General features: G+C 38.7%; 1 protein-coding gene across 3 annotated transcripts in view; it reads left to right on the top strand.

Annotated features, from left to right (window-relative positions):
- Nucleotides 1-24,432, top strand: part of DIP2B (DIP2 acetate--CoA ligase B (putative)) — a 235,873-nt gene that overhangs the window by 161,686 nt on the left and 49,755 nt on the right. The window contains exons 5-14 of one of the 3 annotated variants that reach the window (XM_024736531.1): nucleotides 5,841-6,053; nucleotides 8,905-9,060; nucleotides 9,538-9,657; nucleotides 13,236-13,433; nucleotides 14,870-14,961; nucleotides 16,666-16,776; nucleotides 18,462-18,585; nucleotides 19,198-19,307; nucleotides 22,417-22,519; nucleotides 23,709-23,773. In XM_024736531.1, the coding sequence (XP_024592299.1) occupies nucleotides 5,841-6,053; nucleotides 8,905-9,060; nucleotides 9,538-9,657; nucleotides 13,236-13,433; nucleotides 14,870-14,961; nucleotides 16,666-16,776; nucleotides 18,462-18,585; nucleotides 19,198-19,307; nucleotides 22,417-22,519; nucleotides 23,709-23,773 (1,292 nt within the window). Of the gene's footprint in view, nucleotides 1-5,840; nucleotides 6,054-8,904; nucleotides 9,061-9,537; nucleotides 9,661-13,235; nucleotides 13,434-14,869; nucleotides 14,962-16,665; nucleotides 16,777-18,461; nucleotides 18,586-19,197; nucleotides 19,308-22,416; nucleotides 22,520-23,708; nucleotides 23,774-24,432 lie in introns of all 3 variants that reach the window. The other 2 variants (XM_024736532.1, XM_024736530.1) reach the window with 2 other exon arrangements.

Genomic DNA, 24,432 nt, shown 5'->3' with positions numbered 1-24,432 from the left:
TGTAAGGTTGGAAGCTGGAATTGAGACCCCAAGAGGGACTCACATCTTTAGCAGAAGGGGGAACTAGAAAAAATTAACCTGCCAGCAAAAGAAGACCTTGTCGAGAAAGCTTGCCTGTTGCCTGGCCTTAGAATGATGGGGTCAGGGACCTTCCCTAACAATTTGTGGTTAGTAGGTACAAGAATTGAATCTCAGTGGCCTGCCTGGTAAGAACTAACGTTAGAAAGTGGTCCTAGGCTGATGGTAACCCGGGGCACAAATGGTTTCTGGAAGGATGCCGCATCAATCCAGGGACTTACGATCCCCACAGACGAAGATCCACTGAATTTTTTTTCCTTTTCTTTTCTTTTTTTTTTTCTTTCTTTAAGATCCACCATGAAAGAGAATCAATAGAAAAAGAACAACAGCAGCAAACAGTAGAGTTAAGACCCGTAAGAACTGATTTGCCCAACAGCTATCAGTGGGGCAGAGCTAAGATTAGAATTCAAAGCAGACTGATTTTAAAAGCCTATTCTCCCACTTGGCATATTGCCTCGCATTCTGCCATACTGTCAAGTAAATGTTTTCTGGTAATTTTGGAGCTCTAACAATTGCTGCATGTTTAGTCTAACTTTTCAAGTAGGTAATAAGTTTAAAAAAAAAAAAAAAAAACCTCTTTTCTCACCCCAATATTAATTGTAATATTAGTTCATTTTGTGAGATGTTTTTTCATAGACCTGGGACAATACCTAGAAAAACAGTGGAGATCTCTTACAGGTAGAGTGAGCCCGGAGTAATTATTACTAGTGAGTGCCCCTCCCTCGTAAGTACCCCCGTTTGGACGTTAATGGTCGGGCAGTGCATGGGCCTCTGCTGATTAGGCTCTACATAGTGATTTTCAGCCCCAGCCAACTCTCTGTCCACACAGGTTACTGTGAGATGCTGGAACATCTCTTGAGTAGCTCTGAACATCTCCCTAAGCCTTGTCTGGTGAATCAGTACTCACCCTTGTTGAGTTTAGTGCTAGATTAATCTGTTCAGAATTTGTAGCCCAACGTAAATTCAGAATGGACTGCTTCCCAAACTAACCTTTTAATCTTCTCTTCCATATATGCTTTTACTCCCAGACTGCCCCTTCTTGGGTCTCTAAAGCTTTTCCCTCCTAAGCTTCAAAATCTATCTTTGCCTACATGGAAACTTGCTTTGCCTCTCTTGAAGGTTCTGGAAGTCCTTAATTCCCCTGACCCACCAATGCAAGCGAACATGACACTTTCCTGCCTGATACCACCCCTTCCCACCTGCCAACCCCAAACACACACAAAAATTTCTTTTCATGGGCTCCAGAATATTGTACACTAACTGTACAATGGTTAATGGTTGCTTCCTTTATTTGTTCTTTGAAGCTCCCATTTTCTGGCCTAGTTTATGTGGCATATTTTGGAATAGTTGTTAGGATGAGGTCTTTCTTTCAGTGAATCTTGACTTACCTGCTGTTCTAAGCTGGTATCTGGGCCTAGTTTGGGTATCAGCTGTCAGAACCCAGTGGCAAGCGCTGTCTTTCCAGGAACTTTTGCACCTTGCACCATACCCTCAGGTTTTATAGACTAACCTTCCGATGTTACCATCCTCTCACCAAGGCATCTTTTTCACCCCTACAAACCTTTGAAAATCAGATTTGTTGAAGTATAATCGACATACAATAAGTTGCACATATCTAAAGCATATACTTTGCTATGTCTGACATAGCAAAACTGTGAAACCATCACCACAATTAAGGTAATGAACATATCTATCACCCCCCAAAAGTTTCCTCATAATTCCCTTGTAATCTCAACTCTCCCCCTCCCCATGAGGTAACCACTGATCTGGTTTTTCTGTCACTATACATTGGTTTGCATTTTCTAGAGTTTCATGTTTTTGTATAAATAGAATCACACAGTTGTTCTTCTTTTCGGCGGGTGGAAGGTCTGACTTCTTTAACTCAGCATAATTACATTGAGATTCGTCCATATTGTTGTTTGTATCAGTAGTTCATTCCTTTTTATTGCTGAGTAGTATTCCATCGTAAAGATATGCCACAATTTGTTTATCCTTTCAGTTGTTGATGGACATTTGAGTTGTTTCCCATTTTTAGCTATTACAAATAAAGCACCTATGAGCATTCATGTACAAGTCCTTGTGCAGATAGATATATGCTTTCATTTCTCTTGGGTAGATACCCAGGAGTGGGATGGAAAGATAATATGGTAGGTGTTTAAAATTTTAAGATAAACATTTTTAGATATAATGGATATATTTTCTACCAAGAATAAGGGAGTCATTTCCACAAATGGCTAAGGAGTGCTACAGCAGTTAGTAAATAAATTCAGGACTTTTCTTCCCTTAAAGTCCACACACTAATTGTTTGTATGTTTCCTAATTGGTTATAAATGGATTTTAGGCTTCTGGTGATCAGTATTAAATGATACTTTGTTAAAATCACATCAGTTATAACCTGAAGGTCAAACTGCGTTTCCAAAATAGTTTTCTGTTGTGTAGACCTATTATATTCATAATATACAAGAAGTTAGGCAAGGGCTTTAGTTATGATGGATAAGAGTTGTGAGTTCCTGTTCAACCAGAGCAGAATCAGAGGGAAAATGATAGCTTTATTTCTATTAATATTAATTTAATCTTGCCCAATTTTCTGCTAATCCATAACAATTTCATGAGTGACAGTTACTTTTAAAAAAAAAGGTACCAGGGCTTCCCTGGTGGCGCAGTGGTTGAGAGTCCACCTGTCGATGCAGGGGACACGGGTTCATGCCCCGGTCCGGGAAGATCCCACATGCCGAGGAGCGGCTGGGCCCGTGAGCCATGGCCGCTGGGCCTGCGCGTCCGGAGCCTGTGCTCCGCAGCGGGAGAGGCCACAACAGTGAGGGGCCCGCGTACCGAAAAAAAAAAAAAAAAAAAAAAAAAAAAAAAAAAAGGTACCAAATTTAAGGGAGCTTGTTTTTTATCTTTAAAAAGACATAGTCCTAGAGCAGTGCTTACATTTTGTGTGATCTTAACATGTGATCAGTTGTAAGCATTTCACAGCCACAGTTTTGTGTCTGTGAGGTAACATAGGGTGGGTTTTTCAGGGCAGAAGGGGACTTGATGTTTATTGGCCACCTGCTGTATGCTGGCACTGCTGGTGCTTTCTGCAGCTTGTCTCATTTCGTGGTCTCACACAGCAGTTAGCACAGAGGCGAGTTTCCTCAGCTGATTTATGTGGCCCTTAGCAACCCAGTGCTGTCTACTCGTCCAGCCTCATCTCTCGTCAGTACCAGCTTTGCATCCTGTGCTTCAGCTGGTCTCATTTCTTCCAGATCCACAAATGTGCTTTGTTTCCTGTCGCCTCCCAGGTTTCTCACATGCTGTTCCCTCTACCTGACTCTCCTCTCTCCTCTCATAAGTAATTCCTGCTTACCATTCCACCCTGGTTGAGGTCTCACTTCCTTGGGTGCCTGCCTCAAACTCCTTTAAGACTCTAAGTCCTGTTAGAGTAGGGACTGTGTCTTCTTGCTTACCATTTTATTCCTACCAACTAGTGTAGTACTTAGAGTATTTGTTGAACGGACGAACAAGCAAACAACCTTCTCAGATGGGTAATTTGGTCCCCAAGTCACATAGCTAGTAAGTGGTGGACCCCAGAGTTCAAATGGAAGGAGGACACCAAAGCCATGTTTTTTCCACTACACTAAGCCTCCCCACAGTTGTAGTCACTAAACACTCTGAGGACTGGCAGGCAAATGAGGTAATTGAATTGAAACAATATACCTAATTACATGTTGATCCAATATAGGAACATAATGAAGCCAATTTTCCATAAACCTAATCATGAAAATACTGGTTTTACTCTCCTTTTAAAATTGAGTTATTCTGATTTCAGACTTAACACAGATTACAATAATTGATTCAGTAAAGACAGCCTGCAAATACAGTGGAGGCTGTGGGATCCTGAGATGTATCACCCTGAAAATACTTTATTCTTAGGGTCAGATTCACCTGTCCCATTCCTCCCACATGTACTTTTTTTTTTTTTTTTTTAAGGCATATTTGCAAAGACTGAAATCTCTGCCTCCCAAGGTACAGATGAAATGTTAGAATATTTTCTTGGAGATTATGCAAAAATGTTTTCCTTAAGTAAAAGGTTACAGATTCTGTTACTTTTCTTTCTCTGTATTTTCCTTTAATCACCCTCTGTTTAATTATAAATCTCTTTTCCTTTTGAAGAACCTCATCGCTTTATCCCTTTGGAGTCTGGTCACTGTTTACCTCTCCAGCCTCATCTTTTGCCCTTCCTTACCTCCTCCAAGTGTGCTCTATTTACATAGAAGTACTTCAGATCCCTGACTGAGATTGGTGCCCCTCCTGTGAAACCCTTTGCTCACCCCATTTCCTAGCATCTGTTATATTCGTATGAAATAGTCTGAGGAGTTGTGTATCTCCTGTATTAGATGGTAAGCCTTCTTAGGGCATTTACTGTCTCAGAAGAATTCATACATCTCAGAATCCCCAGAACCTGACAGTTCCCAGCACACATTATGTAGCTAAGTAGTACATTGTAATAAATAAATAAATAAGTAAATAAGTAAGTCTTGGGCCTCAGATCTCCTTCAGTGTGAGAGAATGAGTCAGAGGTAGTTCAGAGCAGGAAGCAAGGATGTAGTCATTATTCTAACTTTCTTACTCCGGATCTGCGCAATTTGACTTCTAGATTAAATTAGTCTTTTGTTCGAATTTCCATTGTCAGGTTTTAGCAGTGTTCTAGCCCTGTTAGTTATCTGTTTGGCTCTCTGAACCAAAGTAATAGAACCTGGACCCACAGTTTCACCTGAGTTAGAGGAAAGAGTTCAGCAGGACTAACCACAGAATATTTACTTTTAAAAAAATTGAATGAAATTCAATCCACAGGCCATAAATTATAACCCTCAAAATCATTTAGAAGGGTTTATCTGACATCAGACTAAATGCCACTCTGACTTGTATGACTCGTAAGCTCAGAGCCCTGGAATAAATTCCTGACTTCTGCTTCCCTTGGCTATCCTATATTTGGTTGAATTTTTCTTTTTTTTTTTTTCTTTTTTTCAACATGCTTTTCTAATTTAGACCTTATTTTCCTGAAGTCAGAGCCAGTCTAAAAACAGACATCAGTGAATTTCTCACAGTTCTCTGACTGGGAATCAAGGAGAGAAATACAGATCTGTGACCTCTCCAGTCACGTTTGGAGAGCTCACCTGTGCCCTGTTACCAGCTAGCTTTTCCACTAAAACCATGAATGCCTCCAGGCTGAGCACTGTTTCTTATTCCACATAAGAATAAGTCAGTTCCTCAACACCTAGTTCACTATTTGGCACTTTAGTTGTTGTTACCAAAAATAAGCGTTTATATTTCCCATCAAGATCATTTTCTTTTAAGTAGGCACTAATTAGTAAGTACTTACGAAAATCAGTATAGCAGCCTATCACAAGGTTCTCTAATAAAGAGACTGAAGAAGATATAGAGGCACTTCAGGGTTATTTGAACATAAGAAGATAAGCCAGAAGAATTCAGGTACTGATTAAGCTCAGAACAGAAAAACGTGAAGTTTAAATGTTCTAAAATGGGTTTTTTAAAATAGCTTAAAATTACCTCTAGATTTTGGCTGCTTTATTTTTGCAGACTTTGGTTCATAAACCTTTCCTTGAGATTCTCAACAAACTTTACATATTAATCTACCTTAAGAATATAAATGTTTTTTGCTGCTGTCAAAATTGAATGTGTGATCGATGAGAAAGATCTGAAAGCCCTCTGTTCTAGGCAGGATCGAGAACTTCTTTTTTTCTAATTCCACACAGACACGTCTTCGGCCTCTGAGGATGAGGGCTCTCTGAGACGCCAAGCTGCGCTCTCTGCTGCCTTGCAACAGAGCTTACAGAACGCTGAGTCCTGGATCAACCGTTCAATTCAGGGATCGTCCACTTCTTCATCCGCATCTTCTACGCTGTCCCATGGAGAGGTCAAAGGAACCAGTGGGTCTCTAGCTGATGTATTTGCCAATACTCGAATAGGTAGGAGCTGGATCTACCCGAGCAGCCCAAATTATGTTCCATTTGGCTCCCAGTATCCAGGAAATAGGTTATGATTTGTATTAGGTTTTTCAGGGTGGCCTAAAAAAAATAGAATCAGAAAGAACATGACAGTTAATGAGGCAAAGAAGGAAACACGAGCATTACACTTGCAATGATAGAGAGCGTCTGCATTATTGGTACATAGTATTTATTGCCCACCTGAAGCCATAGCTATTTCTATAAGCAATACTCAAGCTGCAAGATATAACACCAGTCTTAGTGTGGTTTATCCCTATTGGAGAATATTCCATCAAGTAAAAGGTGTTAAAAGATGTAATGTATTAGATTTTCCCAGGATTGTTGTCCACATTCTCTCAAACACAAAAGAATTAAACCTGAGCAAATTCTGAACTAAGACAATATCAATAAGACCCTTTTGTCTTTAGCATAAAGACTGGATTTATTGTCGTTGCTGCTGTGCTATTGCTACAACGGAGTGTGCGGGCTGAGAACGCTGGTACTCTGTGAGCTGCTACCTGCTGCCAGTGCTCCTCTGTGGAGTATAGCTTTCGCTTGGCTCTGCTTTGTGTGTGTGTGTGTGTGTGTGTGTGTGTGTGTGTGTGTGTGTGTTTTCTAAGAGTCTGTGACATCTGCAGATAAAGATCCAGTTCAGATCTCTGCTTTGTGTGTGTGTGTGTGTGTGTGTGTGTGTGTGTGTGTGTGTGTGTGTGTGTGTGTGTGTGTGTTTTCTAAGAGTCTGTGACATCTGCAGATAAAGATCCAGTTCAGATCTCTGCTTTTGCTTAATTAGTTGGTACACATGGCACTAAGTGATGTATATGAACATCGTGTGTCTGTGATACTTTTCCTTGTTTTTTAACAATCCACTTGCATTTTGGTGTCTTAATTTTTATATCAGTGACCTTCCTGTTTCACCTTACATATATCTTTATTCTATTAATTGATTTCTGAAAAGAATAACTTGGAAACCTTTCGATTCAAGCCTATAATTTTTAAAGAAAATAGCTACCTTGAGGGTATGCTTGCCTACATTAAAAGGCCAAGTGCCAGCAACTGATGGCTTGTCCTTCACTCTTAGCTGTGCCCTTAATTGACTGAACCTCCCGAAGCAGCTGTGGATGAGCAGGCTCACCACCTCCTCTGTTGGGAGGGTAAGCAACAGAGCCATGGTGGGGTCAGGTTTTATTCCCACATTGTCTAAAAGAGAGCAGTTTCACTTGTTAAAAATATTTTCCTGATACCCAGTTAACTTTACCTGAATTTTTGTTAACAAGATGATTTCATCTGACTTCATATCTCATATTGCTTCCACTCTGTGGAAAGTTATTGGTTCAGGTACTCACAGGAACCATTTTATCCAACATTATTGCCTTTCGGATGTCTGCTCTAACAGGAAGTAATTCATGTTTCTAAAAGAAAAATTTGAAAGTACAGATAAAAGGAAAAATAATCTACAAACCCACTTCTATGATAACACTTAAGTGTTATCACTTTCACGGTATATCCTTCTAGACCTTATTTGCATATAAATATGTAAGGTTTTGGTTTTGTTTTTACAGAAGTGAAATTGTACTAAATATAATGTTCATAACCTTTTATTAGCAGTGTATCACAGACATCTTTTATATCATTAATATAGAATTATACTTTTTTTTTTTATGGTTTCAAAATATGCAACTGTGTGGCTATGCCCTAGCTTATTTTAGCCGGTTCCCTATTTTGGGCATTTAAGTAGTATCCAGTTTTTTGCTATTATGAAACCAGAATGAACATCCTCGAACACACAACTTTGTGCATTTGTTTGATTATTTCTTCTTAGGATGTATTCCTATAAGTGGAATTGCTGGGTCAAATAAAAATGTCTATTTTTAAAGCTTTGTTATCACATTATCCTACAGAAAGAATATACTGCAGTATACTTGTGCCAAGTATTTAAAGCTTTAAAAAATATTAAACTAGTAATTATAGACTTTTGGGGCATGGGAAGCTTACTCCCAAATTGATTTTAGAAATTGTTTTATTATGCTTTTTCCCTTTTTCATAGTTATGAGTGGCCTTTCATTATTCTTGCGAATTGTATACTTTGCTTCCTCTAATTTTCGTTTTCTTCTAAGTTTTTTGTAACACATCCCTGTTGAATGGCTCTCTTCCAACTATATCATTATTTCTTTATAGTAAGAATCCCTACATGAAGCAGAAGGTAACAACACTGTTTAATCATGCTTAGCGCAAGGGAAGAACCTTTTCTGTCAAGTAAATCCAAGTAACCTATTGGTTATTTTATAAAAATTAAAAGTGGATTTTATCTGGTTTTCTTCATTTGGGAACTTGAGCGATCTGACTCCCAAGACACAATTTCTGCCTTCAGTGAAAGAAGAAACGTAGATAAACCAACGTAAACATGAAGAAATGCTCAGAAGACTGGACTGTTAGTAGCCATAATGATCATACTTTGATTTCATTTTGAAGTCACTTGCAATTTTTATTTTATTATGGTTATTTTTATAACATTGGATTTCTACCAGACTTTCTGTGTAGGAAACAGCATTTTTGAGAAATATTTGATGTGCGATTTGATCTTACTAAGGCTGCTCAAGTTTTCAAGAGTAATAATTTTAGAAAGCTGATATGCCCTGGCTTAACCTCTTCCTCTCTCATTATATCTTGCTAGTAAAATGTGATTTTAAAGGTTGTTTTATTGGAGCTAGTGTCCCATTTATGTAGCTTTCTTTCTTCTTAAAAAACAAACCAAAAAAACTCCAAGATTTAAAGATTCTTATTTTTATTGCTAATGTAACATAATTCTAAATTTTGGTTTCTTCCCTCTTAGAGAACTTCTCTGCTCCCCCTGACGTCACTACAACTACCTCTTCTTCGTCATCATCTTCCTCAGTACGCCCCGCAAATATTGATCTACCGCCATCGGGGATAGTTAAAGGCATGCACAAAGGATCCAACAGGTCCAGCCTCATGGATACAGCTGATGGTAGGCACCTCTGTGCCTAAATAGGGCATATTAGTTAAACAGAAAAAATTCAAATTATAAACAGCAGTGCCTGATGTCCAGCAGCGGCAGAACTATACTGCGATTGACCTACTCACACAGATCATCTTGAGCTCCCTCTTTTCAACGTCTGCACTCCAGCAGCACTAACACTTGTTCACACTTAGTCTATACTTTCAAAAAGATACTCTGAACAAAAAGTATGGAAAAAGAAAAGAATGCTATGAGTGAAAAGTGATGTTAAATGAAATATTTAAACAGTATTAATAATAGCATATTTTTTCTCTGTTGTCATAAAAATGGTAATGTACATATTTGTACCTATTTGGCCCAGTTGAAATAGAATGAGACTGTGGACAAAGGCCAAACATCATTAGAAATAAAAGCTTCTAAGAGAATTGAGGAACTGAAATATCCCTAAAATCAATTAATTTTAACTTACCATTTTTTCCCTTATAGGTGTTCCTGTCAGTAGCAGAGTATCCACAAAAATCCAGCAGCTTCTCAACACTCTGAAACGACCCAAAAGGCCTCCCTTAAAAGAATTTTTTGTGGATGACTCTGAAGAAATTGTGGAAGGTAGTGGTAATATTAACAAACACGTATATTCCTTAGAAATTTCGTAAGCAGTTGCTACATGCTAGGTATTATACGATTTAAGGATGAACAAGGCATCGTTTTTGATTGAAAGAGTTCATAGCTTTCTGCTCTTTATATTTTAAATCTCAGATGACAAGTAAAGAGAGAGGGAGGGGAGAGAAAAACAAAGAGATAACTATGGAACACAGACATATGCTCTTTGAAATTAGGAACAAACACATAATTTTTAAAATTGTTTCTATTTGGCATTATCCTAGAACGGGAGTGTCAAATTCGGTCTCAAAAGTTTGCCCTTTTTTTTTTGGCTGTGTTGGGTCTTAGTCGCTGCACGCAGGCTTTCTCTAGCTGCGGCGAGCGGGAACTACTCTTTGTTGCAGTGCACAGGCTTCTCATTGTGGCATTTCTTGTTGTGGAGTATGGGTTCCAAGTGCGCAGGCTTTAGTAGTTGCAGCATGCGGGCTCAGTAGTTGTGACACACGGGCTTAGTGGCTCCAAGGCATGTGGGATCTTCCCGGACCAGGGATTGAACCCGTGTCCCCTGCATTGGCAGGCAGATTCTTAACTACTCCACCACCAGGGAAGTCCTGCACATTCTTTTCTAATATAACCCAGTAGTTTTGTTAAATCAACCAGTCAACACATATATGTATCTGCTTTAACGTGGTAGATGGTGAAATAGGTTCATGAAAATACAGTAACTCCTTTCTTCCTTCATGTTGTTGTTTACAATTTAGACAAAACATATACTGTAGGTGAAAGCTGAGTTTAGTCAATATGTATGTATCAACTGGTACAGGCAGTTTGGAGAAGGGAAGAATTCCATTTCATCTGTGTGGTTAGGGAAGGCTTCCTAGAGGAAGTGATAAGAGTGATTTATTCATTCAATAATTTTAAAAATATTTAGGGATAAAATAATATGATATCTGGAATTTAATAGAAGGATTGGGAGGGGACTATATGGCGACATAGATGGAATGAGGGTGGCCATTTGATAGTTCTATCTAACAAAAGCTTTCGTCCAAAGAACTAAGTCTTGGTAGTTTTGCAGTCCATTTTTACGTCCTGAGGCTAAGAGTAGGCTTTGATCACATCAGACCTTAATGGAACTAGGCATGTTGGTAGACCAGATCCAGTCTTAGCCCACTTTGTACAGCAGGAAGCAACAAGCAACCTGACATACGAGGTTAAGATGAATTTCTGTTTCTTTAGGAGTCACTAAACTCATTGAACTATGGTCATCTTTCTTGATGGACTGATATTTTCAGGGTGTCTGTGCCAGTAATATCCTCTTCAGTCTTTTTAGTACTGTGTATTGACTAGGCAAGTGAAGGTCAAGGTTTAATAGAGTTATACTTGAGCAATATTCATACTTGAGCTCAATTAGAATAGAGCTAACAGCTTTCCACTAATTTTAAATAGGCAACATTTTTTTATTTGAATGACAATTACCTTTGGAAAAGAAAAATACCTATATGTCTTTGGAAGTTTGGAAGAGTGTGCCCCAGGGTCTGCATTGAGGCCTAATGGATGGCAATAATGTACAGACTTTTATGACCAGAACTATGCCTACCATATATACAGTCTGTCCATAAAAAGAAAACTATTTATGTAGAATCACCCATGTTTATTTTTATACTTAATCTGGTGGTTTAGGGTCTGAGAATATGCAAATGTTATTTACCTAGGGCAGTGAGTTGGGAAGTGAAACTGTTAGTTTTGTATCAGTAGAAAAATGAATGACATTTTAAGTAAGTTTCCCCAACCTGTCATTAAATTGAGCTGTAAAATAAAATTTATTTCACATTTCATTTGCCCTTCTAATACTTGCTGCTCGTTCCATCTGTTCTCTCTTCTATAATGCTTCTCTCATCTCCTACTCACCTGGCTAATCCCTACCCTTCCCCTCCCTTTAAGACTCAGCTCAGGCATTACCTCCTCCAGGTGGGAGACCCCATCCCCTAAGCTGGGTGGCATGGCCCTCTTCTGCCCTCTCTGTACCTGTCTCTGTCATGCACTGGTCATGTTTACTTAGCTCTGTGTATGAGTGTGTCCCCACTGTCTGGATACTCCTAGAGGGCATGGACCCTGTATTCCTTGTACCTGGCATTATTGGAAGCAATAAATGTTTGTTCAAAGAATGATATGTGCAGCATTTATCTTCTCAATGTTTATCACATCTTGTGCACATAATTGGCACTCAGTGAATACTTGGCCTTTTGTTCCATATGTAAATTATCTTTCCTGCTATGAAAATACAGGATTTTTTTTTTGCTTTTTAATGTTTGAATAATACTTGTTTATTGTAGAAAAATTAAGAGGACTTAAGTTTTGTCTATATGAAAGAATATGAAATATTAGTCACCTCCAGTTTCTGGAATTGCCCATGTTAATGATCCTAGTGCTTTTCTTTTTTGTCCCCCAAGTTCAGTTCAATTTAATTAACATTGATTGAGCAACCATTATGTATTAGGCACTCTAGGCAACAAGAGGAATATGAACCATATCTTCTCTCAAAAAGCTCTCAGTCAAGGGACTTCGCTGGTGGTCCAGTGGTTAAAACTCCACGCTTCCAATGCAGGGGGCCTGGGTTCGATCCCTGGTTAGGGAACTAGATCCCACATGTCGCAACTAAGGGTTCGCACACACCGCACCTAAAGAGCCCACGTGCCGCAACGAAGATCCTGTGTGCCGCAACTAAGACCCAGAGCAGCCAAATAAATAAATAAATATTTAAAAAAAAAAAAAAAAAGAGCTCTCAGTCAAAGGGGGAGAAAAAATTATAGAGTAGTAGATGCTCTTGAGCATCCTCAGTACTTTAATAAGGGTGCACTAGCACACAGTGTGGAAGCACTAAGGAAGGAATGGCCCCGGGCGGCTTCCCAGGGAAGGTACCGTTAGAGCTGCATCCTGAGAAGGATGAGGGCAAGTTCACCAGGAGGCAAAGGGATTGGCCATATGAGATGTGCACAGAGGTATAGAGACATGGAAGGAACATTGTCATTCATGCCCATTGTCTGCCTGAGTCCAATATGACCCTGTTGTATCCCCATTTTATAGATGAGGAAAATTGAGGCTGGGGTAACTCCTTTTGCCTCAGGTCACACTAGTAAAAAGTGAATGTAAGCTTGGGTTTTCTGATTCATAGTTCAATGCTTTATCATTAAACATAACCTGGTGAGGTGGAACCTGGCTTTCTAACATTGGACACAAACTAAAGGTCTAAAAACAAGCTTACTAAAAATTGTAAAATTGCTAAACAGAAATGTATGCTTTGTGTTTTTTTGAACGTTCAGGCATTTGCTTTGTCAGGGTCAGGATTTGTTGTGTAAAATATATTAAATATGATTTTACGATTATGTGGGAAAATGAATTAAGGCCCAGTTTGTGGATTACTATTTCTAACGATGTCCTTTATTTTCTCAGAGTGAGTTCAAGCCACATAAAGATAAAGGGAAAGGGGAAATATACTTGAGATTAGAGACCTGAGTTGTGTTACTTGGTATTTGTACTTACTTCAGATCTTATTTTCATAACCTGTTGGGGTTGTTTTGGTACAGTACCTCAGCCAGACCCCAACCAACCCAAGCCTGAGGGACGGCAGATGACCCCTGTGAAAGGAGAGCCATTAGGAGTCATCTGTAACTGGCCTCCTGCTCTTGAGTCTGCCCTGCAGCGCTGGGGCACCACTCAGGCAAAATGCCCCTGTCTGACTGCACTGGACGTAACAGGGAAACCAATTTACACTCTTACTTACGGTGAGTTTCAGGAGTCCAGCTCCTTCCTTTTCTCCTAATAGTTCTTCAGATTATCATGGGTAATGTTTTTATCTTGCTATTTAGCAGTTACTGGTCATTGTGTTTCACTAGATCTTTTAAATTATTTTAATAGGATCCTAAGTTCTAAGTACAGCTGTTGCCAAATATTTTCTTTTGCTAAAGGGACTGTTGCAAGCCAGCTGATATTTAAAAGAAGAAAGAGACTTTTTAGATCCACTGATGTTTAAACATTAGGAGAGGATTTTAGGAAGACATTTGGGCAGGATTAATGGCATATGGTAAAAATCAGGTGGTTTTATCTAAAAATTGAAATTGGTTACTTTTTAGATCTTTGTCATTTACTTCATCCTGCCTCTTGCGTGTAATAGGCACAAAATTCTATAATGAACAAAGAATCAGTAGTTTTCCATTTAGTTTTGTTTTACAAATTTTTAAAATAACTTTATTTTTATTCTTTTTTTAAATAACAAGAAGAATGGATTCAACTTGGGCTGTGAGATTTTGTACTAGTTTATTCAGACAGATTCCTTTTTCAACCTTCACAAGTGGTATACATTGTCCATAGATCTCCATAGAGAATATTTTAGAGAAATAGTTTTTATTTAAAGAATTGTACAGATTGACATGAGTTTCCATCTTCAATGCCCCTCTGAATGAGTTGTGTGTAAAACCAACATATCTTTGCAAAATAAAATGATTTCACTTTCTTCATAATCTAAAATAAGAATTTCTAAGGGTGGTCGGGGAAAGGAGCCGGAAGAGGGGAGCAATAGGCTTTTCCCCCTAAAATCGTTTTTAGCATTCATTTCAGAAGCTGTACATTAATCTCATCCATGTACCCTTTAAGAAAGCAGTCAGCTAGCCAAACCTTTACATGTTTATTTAACATCTTTGACTGTATCCACATGTTTCACACAGTTAATTTCCATTTTATTGTCTGTTTTCACTGAAATACAGTGGTATGGAATGCTCAGTCATTTGAGGCGTACTTTTGCTTTGCACTTGCTTCAGTTATCCAGTATCATATGTGTAAGTGTTTCTTCAGAAAAAGCTTAGAAAGAAGCTGTCTTCTGATTTTCAGTCCTGTGATAAAAACTTGTTTCCTTCCCTTTAAATCTGATCAGCTCACATCAAATTATTTCTAAAGATATTCAGATTACTTCAGAGAAGAATTTGAAATATTATCTAAATCAGAGTGAGCTTTCATTTTTGCTTGAAAGCAGCACTGGCTTTCGTAAACTAGAGTGACTGTGAAGCAGTTTTTGTGGCGGAGGGCCTCTCTGTGTGTTGAGGGTGCTGCTTGTCTAATGTATCATTTGCTAGTGGCCGTTATCTCATTTGGTGTGCTGATGAACTGAATGCCCTCTTGCTGAAGTGGGCCTGTGTTTTTCTATATGACTGTTTTCTTTTTCCAGGAAAGTTGTGGAGCAGAAGTTTAAAGTTGGCCTACACACTGCTTAATAAACTGGGGACCAAAAATGAACCTGTATTAAAACCTGGAGACAGGGTAACTGGTTTTTTTGTTTGTTTGGTTGGTTTTTTGGGGGGGTTTTTTGTTTGTTTGTTTTAGGGAGGTGATGTTTATTGTTTTCCAGCATGCACATTCTGGATTTTTAATGTACAACAGCACAATTTATATAACTCTTACTCTTACAAAATGAAAATGGTTTGGTTCCAACCCAGGTTATAATTCTTGCGTATATAGTTTGAAGGATATTCACATGTCTCTTTACTAATGAAAATAAAGAGAAACCTAAGTCTTTCTGTAAATAAATATTTCAATATTTAGACAACAAAAATAGCAATCAAGTTTACTCTTTGATTTTTTTCTTTGAAAAATGCCCCATAAAACTTTCAAAACAATATTCTGGGGGTGTGGACAGGGAGGGAGACTTATGTTACTTCTAAGAAGAAACAAATTGACATCATTAATTTCTTTTTACATTAGAGGTGACATTCAAATTTTTTTCAATATTTAAAGGTTTTATTCACTTTCTAAATAAAATTACTTCTTATCATCAAATACTACTTTTCATTTGGGCTTGTAGAATGAAGCACCAGCTACGTACACAACAGAATTCATTTTAGTAGGCTCATGAGTACAAAATTTCCTAAACTAGCCTGTTAAAGATATTAATACTTATGCATTTTGGCAAAGGGCATCTAAAGTATGGCTTTTACTTTGAAGTATGACTTGTGAGTGTATCATAATCTTCACTGAACCCTAAGAAGGTAATTTCTTGTCTTCCTAAAAACATCGACACTTGTGTGCAGAAAGGAAATGGCTTGTTTAAATGTCTTGTGCATTTAGTATTTTTTTTAGAACTCTAGAAGGTTCAGAACTGAACTTATCTTGGGAGTAAGTTAAGAGAATCTTTAAGTGAGAGAAAGAAAGGGAGAAACAAAAGTTCAATGACATAATTAAGTTTCAAATGTTAATCTGTGAATATCCAAGCCAAGGAACAAACTCCACAACAATCGTGACTTCTGTGTTTTTGCATTCCTTGAGGAAATTAGGAAGGGTCAGTTATCTCGGATGCATTACAGGTGAGATCACAGGTTTGAACATATTATGGAGGTTTCACTGTTTATCTTTTGTAAATGAATTAACTTTATATTCATAATGGTTTCTGCCAGTATTGCTTATACCTACTACCAAATGCCTTCTTGCTAGTATACTTGCATTGTTGGTTAAGTGAGTAAGGATTAATGCAATGAATTTGTTAAAAAGTAAGAAACCTTAGGTTTGCCCTAAGGTGGTAATTGAGTCCGTCAATTCTTGTAGGTTCTCTCTGAGAGATATAAGGCTTATTCTTTAATATGTTAGTCTATCTAGAGAGATCCATCACATTAATTTTATTGCTTTAGCCCTGCACTAAAGTAAATTGCCTTAGGTTTTCTAAGTAATTAACTTACTACTGAAGGTGAGTTGTTTACTGCTAAATCACCAATAGAATTAAATGAAAAATTCTTATGGTGATGATGATGAATTGCATTATAGTCCCCGAACTGTGCCTAGTATAATCATGGGAATGACAGAGATCTTTTTAGATGTGTGCATCCTTCTGAATAAGTTAATTTTCTTTAGGCCATTAAATGGTTTGATGTATTGTGTCCATGCTAAATGTCATATATAAATCTATCACTTAGTGGCATTGAAAGCGTTAGTCTCCTCTTATTCCTCTGTATTGAATGTCATTATGTATTATAGGTAGCCCTGGTTTACCCCAACAATGATCCAGTCATGTTTATGGTGGCTTTTTATGGATGTCTCCTGGCCGAAGTGATTCCAGTGCCTATAGAGGTACCTCTTACCAGAAAGGTAACATGGCTAAATTTAGAGAAGTGTAGCCTGATGCGACATGGCAGGCATTGGGTTCTTGGATCAGTTGACTCAGTTACAACATTAAAAAATAGTCTGACCATTTTCTTAGGTACTTAGCTTCACTTTCTAAAAACATGAAAGTTGTAGAAAATTTATTTATGAATACTTATACGTTTCATGAAAATAACCTGTTTTCAACCGAGATAGAATTTTTCTAGTGTTATATATCACGTAAAAGTTATGGGGACATACTTGACTTTTCAACGATTACCATTTATAAAGAGTACCACTCGGGAATTCCCTGGCGGTCCAGTGGTTAAGACTTGGGCTTTCAGTGCCGTGGACCCGGGTTCAATCCCTGGTCGAGGAACCCACAAGCCACGTGGTACAGCCAACAACAACAAAAAAAGTGCCACTCTCGGGACTTCCCTGGTGGTGCACTGGTTAAGATTTTGCCTTCCAGTGTAGGGGGTGTGGGTTTGATCCCTGGTCGGGGAGCCAAGGTCCCACATGCCTTGGGGCCAAAAAAACAAAACATAAAACAGAAGCGATATTGTAACAAATTCAATAAAGACTTTAAAAATGGTCCACATCAAAAAAAACTCTTAAAATAAGAAGTACCACTCTTGCTTCAGAGACTATAGATAATCCACATTTACAATAGGTGCAACCTTTCTGAGAAGGGATTTCCCTTAACTGTATCACAACATCTAGGGTCTCCATTAAGTCGAAGGGCGGTGCAGTGATGTTGTGTTACTACTCTGGGGTACAGAATTTACTTTGACCTCACATCCGTCCTACTAAAATAAGCGTATGTGGCAGATGTCAAAGTTTAACTGAATGATTTCTCCATGAGCTGTTTGACCCTAATTTTCTCGTGCAGTTTATTTTTGGGAGTTGATGGTGAAGACAAATATGGTGGAGACTATGGATTTATAAGAAAAAAATTATTTTCTGAAAGGAATAAAAAAATTGGTAGCATCCCTGAAACTCTGGTTGATGGGTATAGTATCTTTAGATTGGTCAGGAAATCATAGGGTTGTTCTTAAATTATTAAGTTGGCAATGTTTATGTGGTTTCATAATGATACCTTTAAGATGAAATTTTAATGGAAATGCTTTAGGCTATCTCTTTTGGTTTCTTCCTCGGCTATCGCTGTAAGGCTTAAATCTACCTCCTTTAAAATAGAATAATAAGGAGTATGTGGACCTGGGTATAACCGTCCATTCACTTTCATTGTAAATTTGTACATTTGGTGTCCATTTACATTATTTATTTCGTTCTGACCTGAATTGCTTTGCTTTTGGATTTGGAGGTATGGCTAGGTCAAGACAACTTAACCATGTTCACTTTTGTTTCATTTCCTGAGATCAATCTAAAAGAGGAGTGTTGCTGACCATTCACTAAAATGGTCACATTTGGCTGGTGGAATTCATCGTTAGCAATGTCAGATTAATAAAATGTGATTTAAAAAAAAAAAAATGTGATTTGCACTCAGGAAATCATTGTGTTGTAGAAATTATTTGGAAGAACATATTGTCACTGGATTTTGACAATTGCCAGATATCAGGGGGTTCCACAAATGTGTCACACAAGTGCCAGAGTGTTACTGAGTGTCAGGCTTGGGGCTTCAGTGTGCTCACGTTCACTCCCCTACCTTGCTCATTATCTTTTGTCCACAGGATGCTGGAGGGCAGCAGATTGGCTTCTTGCTGGGAAGCTGCGGTATTGCCTTAGCTCTTACCAGTGAAGTTTGTCTAAAGGGATTGCCAAAAACCCAGAATGGAGAAATTGTACAGTTTAAAGGTTAGTAATATTTGTACCTGGATTATCAGTTAAAAATTAAAGCCGAGTGCTTTAATTAGTGTTTTAATATAATAATAGCTAAGTACTTAACATATATTTTCTTATTTAATTCTCATAATCTTATGAAGTAGGTACCATCATTATCCCCATTTTACAGGTGAGGAAAGTGAGACACAAAGAGGTTAAGTAAGTTGCCCAAAGTCACAGCTAATATATGGCAGAGCAGCGATTTGAACCCAAATCTGTCTGATTCCACAGCCCACACCCTTAACCTTTATGCTGATGGTTGGAAAAGCTACCACTCTGTTCACTAAAGCTAAATGCTACATGTAGAGACAGAGGATAGACCACTAACCTCAGTGGACTTCCACTGCCAAATGGACCTCCCAGTTGTTGAGGTAATGTCAAGGCCTGGAATTAGCATGTGGAACGATTGTACTTTTGAAAGAAGGTATAATTGTCTGGTGATTTATCACTAAACACTAATAAAGATATTTTACTGATTATAAAATGACCTTGATTTGGTCTCTTGATATTTAAAATGACCAATTCATTGTGAACTCCTTTCCTGATGGCTTAGGCAATTCAATTTTTATTTTGGGTTTGATTTAGGTTGGCCCCGGCTCAAATGGGTTGTAACAGATTCCAAGTACCTTTCAAAGCCACCTAAAGACTGGCAACCCCACATCTCGCCTGCTGGTACAGAACCAGCATACATTGAGGTAAGTCCTGAGACTAGGATGTACATTCTGGCTTTTCCTTTGGCTTCAATTGCTGTCCCACAAAATTTTAAACTAACTATTTGTAGTTTTAATGTTAGTAGATCCTCCTGGTTTGTTAGATTTCCATCTTTTGGCTTGTAAAATGCCTATAGTGGCCCTTCTATTCTAATTATTTTGAACATAAATACATATTCAAGAGAAAGACAACAAAGAAATTGATCCTTGTCATATAAGAAAGTTACAAAAGACTTAGAGAAGTTCAGAGGTTTAAGAAATGCTTTACTGGCAGAGATATTTTTCTGCTGCTTTGGGGATGGGAGTGGTGGGGGGTGATGGGAAGCAAGAGACTGGAGAAATGAGGAGGACAAATAGCTGTGCTTGAAAAGAACAGATTTAGGGCTTCCCTGGTGGCGCAGTGGTTGAGAGTCCACCTGCCGATGCAGGGGACACGGGTTTGTGCCCCGGTCCGGGAAGATCCCACATGCCGCGGAGCAGCTGGGCCCATGAGCCATGGCCGCTGAGCCTGCGCGTCCGGAGCCTGTGCTCCGCAATGGGAGAGGCCACAGCAGTGAGAGGCCCGCATACCGAAAAAAAAAAAAAAAAAAACAAATTTAACAGATAAAGAGCAAGAAGAAACAGATGGCTAGAGGGTTTGGTATTGAATGTTAGTGTAGGAACTTGACTGATTGATAACATAATTCAGTTGAGGGATTAAGTCCTACTGCATACCAGGCACCAGGCCAAGTGCTTTATTTTTTTTATTTTTACTTTTTTAAAATTTATTTATTTTTGGCTGTGTTGGGTCTTCGTTGCTGCGCGTGGGCTTTCTCTAGTTGCAGCGAGCGGGGGCTACTCTTTGTTGCAGTGTGCGGGCTTCTCATTGCAGTGGCTTCTCTTGTTGCGGAGCACGGGCTCTAGGCACACAGGCTTCAGTAGTTGCAGCACACGGGCTCAGTAGTTGTGGCTCGCGGGCTCTGGAGCACAGGCTCAGTAGTTGTAGCACACAGGGCTTAGTTGCTCCGCGGCACATGGAATCTTCCCAGACCAGGGTTCCAACCCGTGTCCCCTGCATTTGCAGGCGGATTCTAAACCAGTGCCACCAGGGAAGCCCAGGCCAAGTGCTTTATATGCATTATCTCAGTCAGTCCTCACAAGTACCCTGTGAGGTGGGGGGCTGTTATTAAACCTGCTTAGTACCTGAGGAGACTAAGACTTTAACTTGAGTAACCAACCAAAGGTTTGTCTAAAACCTTTGACTCAAAGTTGACAGAGCTCCGACTCAAACTCATATCTGTTTCACTCTAAAAGCTATGCCCTTGAGTACTCTGCATCTTGCTTGAGACGTATTAGTAAATGCTCACCAACTGTTTGCTAAATTAATGAATAAACATCCATAAATTTTTTTAAAAGTTTGGGGAAAAAAATCCACCCAACTTGAGCCCTGTAGTGATAACTTTGGCTGTAAAAGGGAAGAGAGTGGGCAGTAGCTTTGAGGCAACGTGGTGATGTTGGATCGAAGGAGGATTGCTTTTAAAGGTGGAAGGGATCTGGGTACATTTAAATGACAGACAAGTAAACAGGCGATTAAAATACCAAATTTAGCAGTCAGCTCTCAATCCATATCATCTCCCAGTGATGACATGGTTCACCCCTTCATCCCCCTTAAAGCTGCTCACTGGCTTCCCTGACTACTCACTGACCACTCCTTTTCAGTCTTCTTTATTGGTTCTTCCTAAAAGGTAAAGTGCCCTTCATTCTGTGGCCCCTGCTTAGCTCTCTGACCTCATGTAGAACTACTGTCCTCTACATTTCTATGCTTCTGCTATTCTGAATTAACTTGCAGTTTTCACTTAGGACCCTCTTATTACCCACAGGACATTGCTAGTGAGTTTCAAGTATCCTGTGGGTAATAAGGAGCTTTTAAAGGGCTGTCAGCAGAAGAGTGACAAGAATAAATATGTTGTTAAAAGATTTATCTGTTTGGTGGAGTTAAGAAGGGAAATGGGGAGCTTTTACAGTTATCCAGGTGAGCCCAAGTTCATGGTGATGGGGATGGAGAAAAGTGGTTGGATGGAATTGAGATACAGTAAGAAATAGAAGAGACAGGACTTAGTGACTAACTCTGGAGAGTGTGGAGGCAAGAAAGACACTTGGGTTTCTGACTTGGGCAACTGGATAGATGATGGATGGCATCCTTCACTAAGACAGAAAGTACAGCAAGAAAAGTTTTCATGGGCGAAAGGTAGAGGGGTGGTGTTGGCTGCGTTTCACAGGAGTACGGGTCATTCGAGGGGAAGGGTTGACCCTCTGAGTCTGGATCTCTGGAGAGAGGTCTGGACTGGAAGTAGAGAATTGGGAGTCATCAGGAATGTGGTACCCTGATGAATTAAAGTGAAAAGAGAAGAGGAAGAACAGAACGTTCAGGGAATGCCAACATTCAAGGGATGGGCAGAGAAAGTGGAGGGGAAAGGAGAGAGAGAGAGAATATTGAATAGGAAGGGGAGTATCACAAAAGCCAAGGAAAGAGAAAGTGTCAAGAAAGGAGGTGTCAGATATTATAGAAATGTCTGATAAAGTAACGTATGCAATATGTGCTTTTGATTTAACAATAAAAATGTGACTGATCTTGGTAAAAAGCAACTTGAATGGAGCATCGAGGTAAAAGCGAAATTATAGCTGATTGATTTGGAGGAGTGAATAGGCCATTTCCCAGTCTCCCCTCCCAGCCGGGAGCTGCTGATAGACAGGGACTACACTTGCACACCTTTAGCTCTTGCTCTTGCCGTGTATTTGATACTGTGCTTCTGTTAACACAGCTGAGGTCACATGTTTGTTTTAGCTTCTTTAGCAGCCACTTCACACTGACAACTAATTAAACTTTTAAGAATTTTTCACACATACTTTTGTTGAGCTTTGACATTACCCAGTCCTATCTTTGTGTGATTAGAGTTTGGGGCCCAAGTGCGTAGCCTCAGATATTTATATGAAACGTTAAATTCAGCCCATCGTCATGGCTTTTCGGGGTTTCGTTTTTGGATTCTAGTTTTGTCATTTGAAATAACCCATTTTGTTGTTTCTTGTGTTTTTGTTTTTGTGTTTTTTTTTCTAGTATAAAACAAGCAAAGAAGGGAGTGTAATGGGAGTTACAGTGTCCCGCCTTGCAATGCTGTCTCACTGCCAAGCTCTGTCGCAGGCCTGCAATTATTCTGAAGGTCAGACTTCACCCCGTGACTGCCTGCACTGTGAGCTCAGATCTGTGTGACTTCGAGCAGAGTGCTCGGCGGCTGGACTCCAGTTAATGACCGCATTCAGAGGGAAATGTTCTAAGACACATTCTTGGCTTGCTTTCTTCTTTTTCACAAATATGCTGTGATTTAAAGAAACTAGAAATCTGGGCAAACCAAATATGTAAAGCATGATTTCTAGAGTGCAGAAATAGAAAACTAATTAAAACCATGTGCTTATTAGTCGCGGAATGTCAGGTACCTCCATCTCCCCATGCATTAGAGCTGCCACCAGCTGTATGGAGTTAGAGTCAAAGAAATTCTGCTACCAAAAAACACAAATTAAAACACAAAAATGTATTCTGGGTTGTTGGACTTTAGATGCGTTGATATATATTGTGTAATGACTATTCCCCTTAGAATGTTCTTCACAATATTAATTTTTTTAGTGTTTTATTCTCCTTTCATAGGATGAAACAAGTTAATACATGCTCATTATAGCAGCATTACAGAGCTGCATTCTTGTCTGGTTAAAAATATATATGTTTGTGTGTGTAATGAAATCGATCAAAATGCCAACGAATGCAGTTGATTATTATATAATACATTCATATAATGGGTTATACGCTGAGGTATTAAAACTCATGTTCTTGAATATTAAAGATTGTTTCAGTATATCATTAAGTGGAAGCAAATTAGATACAGAGCAGTATGTGCCAATTTTGTTAGTCAAGCATCTGTCTCTATATAAGCATTGTAAGTATATAAGCTTAGGATTATATGTGCATGTATGTAGATAGAATATATAGATATATACATACACCAACATTTTTGGTTTTCTCTAGGAAGTATAATTTTTTACATATGCTTGTGAAACTTCCAGAGTTTCTAAAACAAACATGTGTTCCTTATATAATTAGGAAAAAATTATTATCTCGAAGACAGTGCCAAAGTCAAGGAATTCCAAACTCATTGTTTCTTCTGTGACCACGTCACCCTGTGATCAGTCCCCCAGCCAATTTGAGGGTACCCTCAAGTAATTAGAAGACCCTGAGAACTTTTAGTGGTTTCTTTAAAAGTACCAAATCAGTTGTTTAATAGAGGCAAGTGATATAATTTTGCTACTTAACACTAAAGATGATTTCCTTGTGTTTTTTCCTATTTTTTCCTATTTTAGGGGAAACAGTAGTAAATGTTTTAGACTTTAAGAAGGATGCTGGGCTGTGGCATGGCATGTTTGCGGTAAGCTACACAGAATCGAGGCCTTTAGTGTAAATTGTGCTTATGATTCAGGTCACTGTGTGAGCTGTGTAACCACAGCGTCACTCAGTGCTTGTTTGAAATTTAAGCCCCTAAAAGATCAGTAGTGTTTTCCAGGGGAATTTGATTTTGTGATACGAATGGTAATTTTTTTAAAGGAGAATGTAATTCTGTTTTTTCTTCATTGTGTGGTTGGGTATACCTTTCACATAATAGTATATAGGAGAACTTAGGATCAAAAATCCTTTAAATATCTGCTATGATGACTCAAAGCTAAAAAATTTCTACCAATGGCTATATGTTTATTTATATTTTTCAAAAACTATGAGAGTCACCTCTTCTCTTTTCTGAAGAAAAGATTACTTAAATATATCTGGAACTTTGCAACTGTGTTTAATAATATCTAACCTTTCCATTGGACAAAATGTCTTGAATGAGTCCATGCTGCAATGAAAGAGTAGAATAACAAGGTAGATGAGACTGCTTTCCATAATAGAGGAACAGGTACCATCCTAAGGGAGTTAGAAAAAGGTGACTTCCTCCCAGCTGTGGCCTCAATTTTTATGGAAGAGGTGACAGTTGAGTTGGACTAAAAAATGGGTAAGATGTAGCCATATAGAGATATTTGGGAGGTGGAAGTA

Source organism: Neophocaena asiaeorientalis, unplaced genomic scaffold, assembly GCF_003031525.2.
Source record: "Neophocaena asiaeorientalis asiaeorientalis breed wild unplaced genomic scaffold, Neophocaena_asiaeorientalis_V1.1 scaffold134, whole genome shotgun sequence".
Lineage (NCBI taxonomy): Eukaryota > Metazoa > Chordata > Mammalia > Artiodactyla > Phocoenidae > Neophocaena > Neophocaena asiaeorientalis.
Note: the sequence above shows the minus strand (reverse complement) of the source record. Positions and strands in the feature narration are given on the sequence as shown.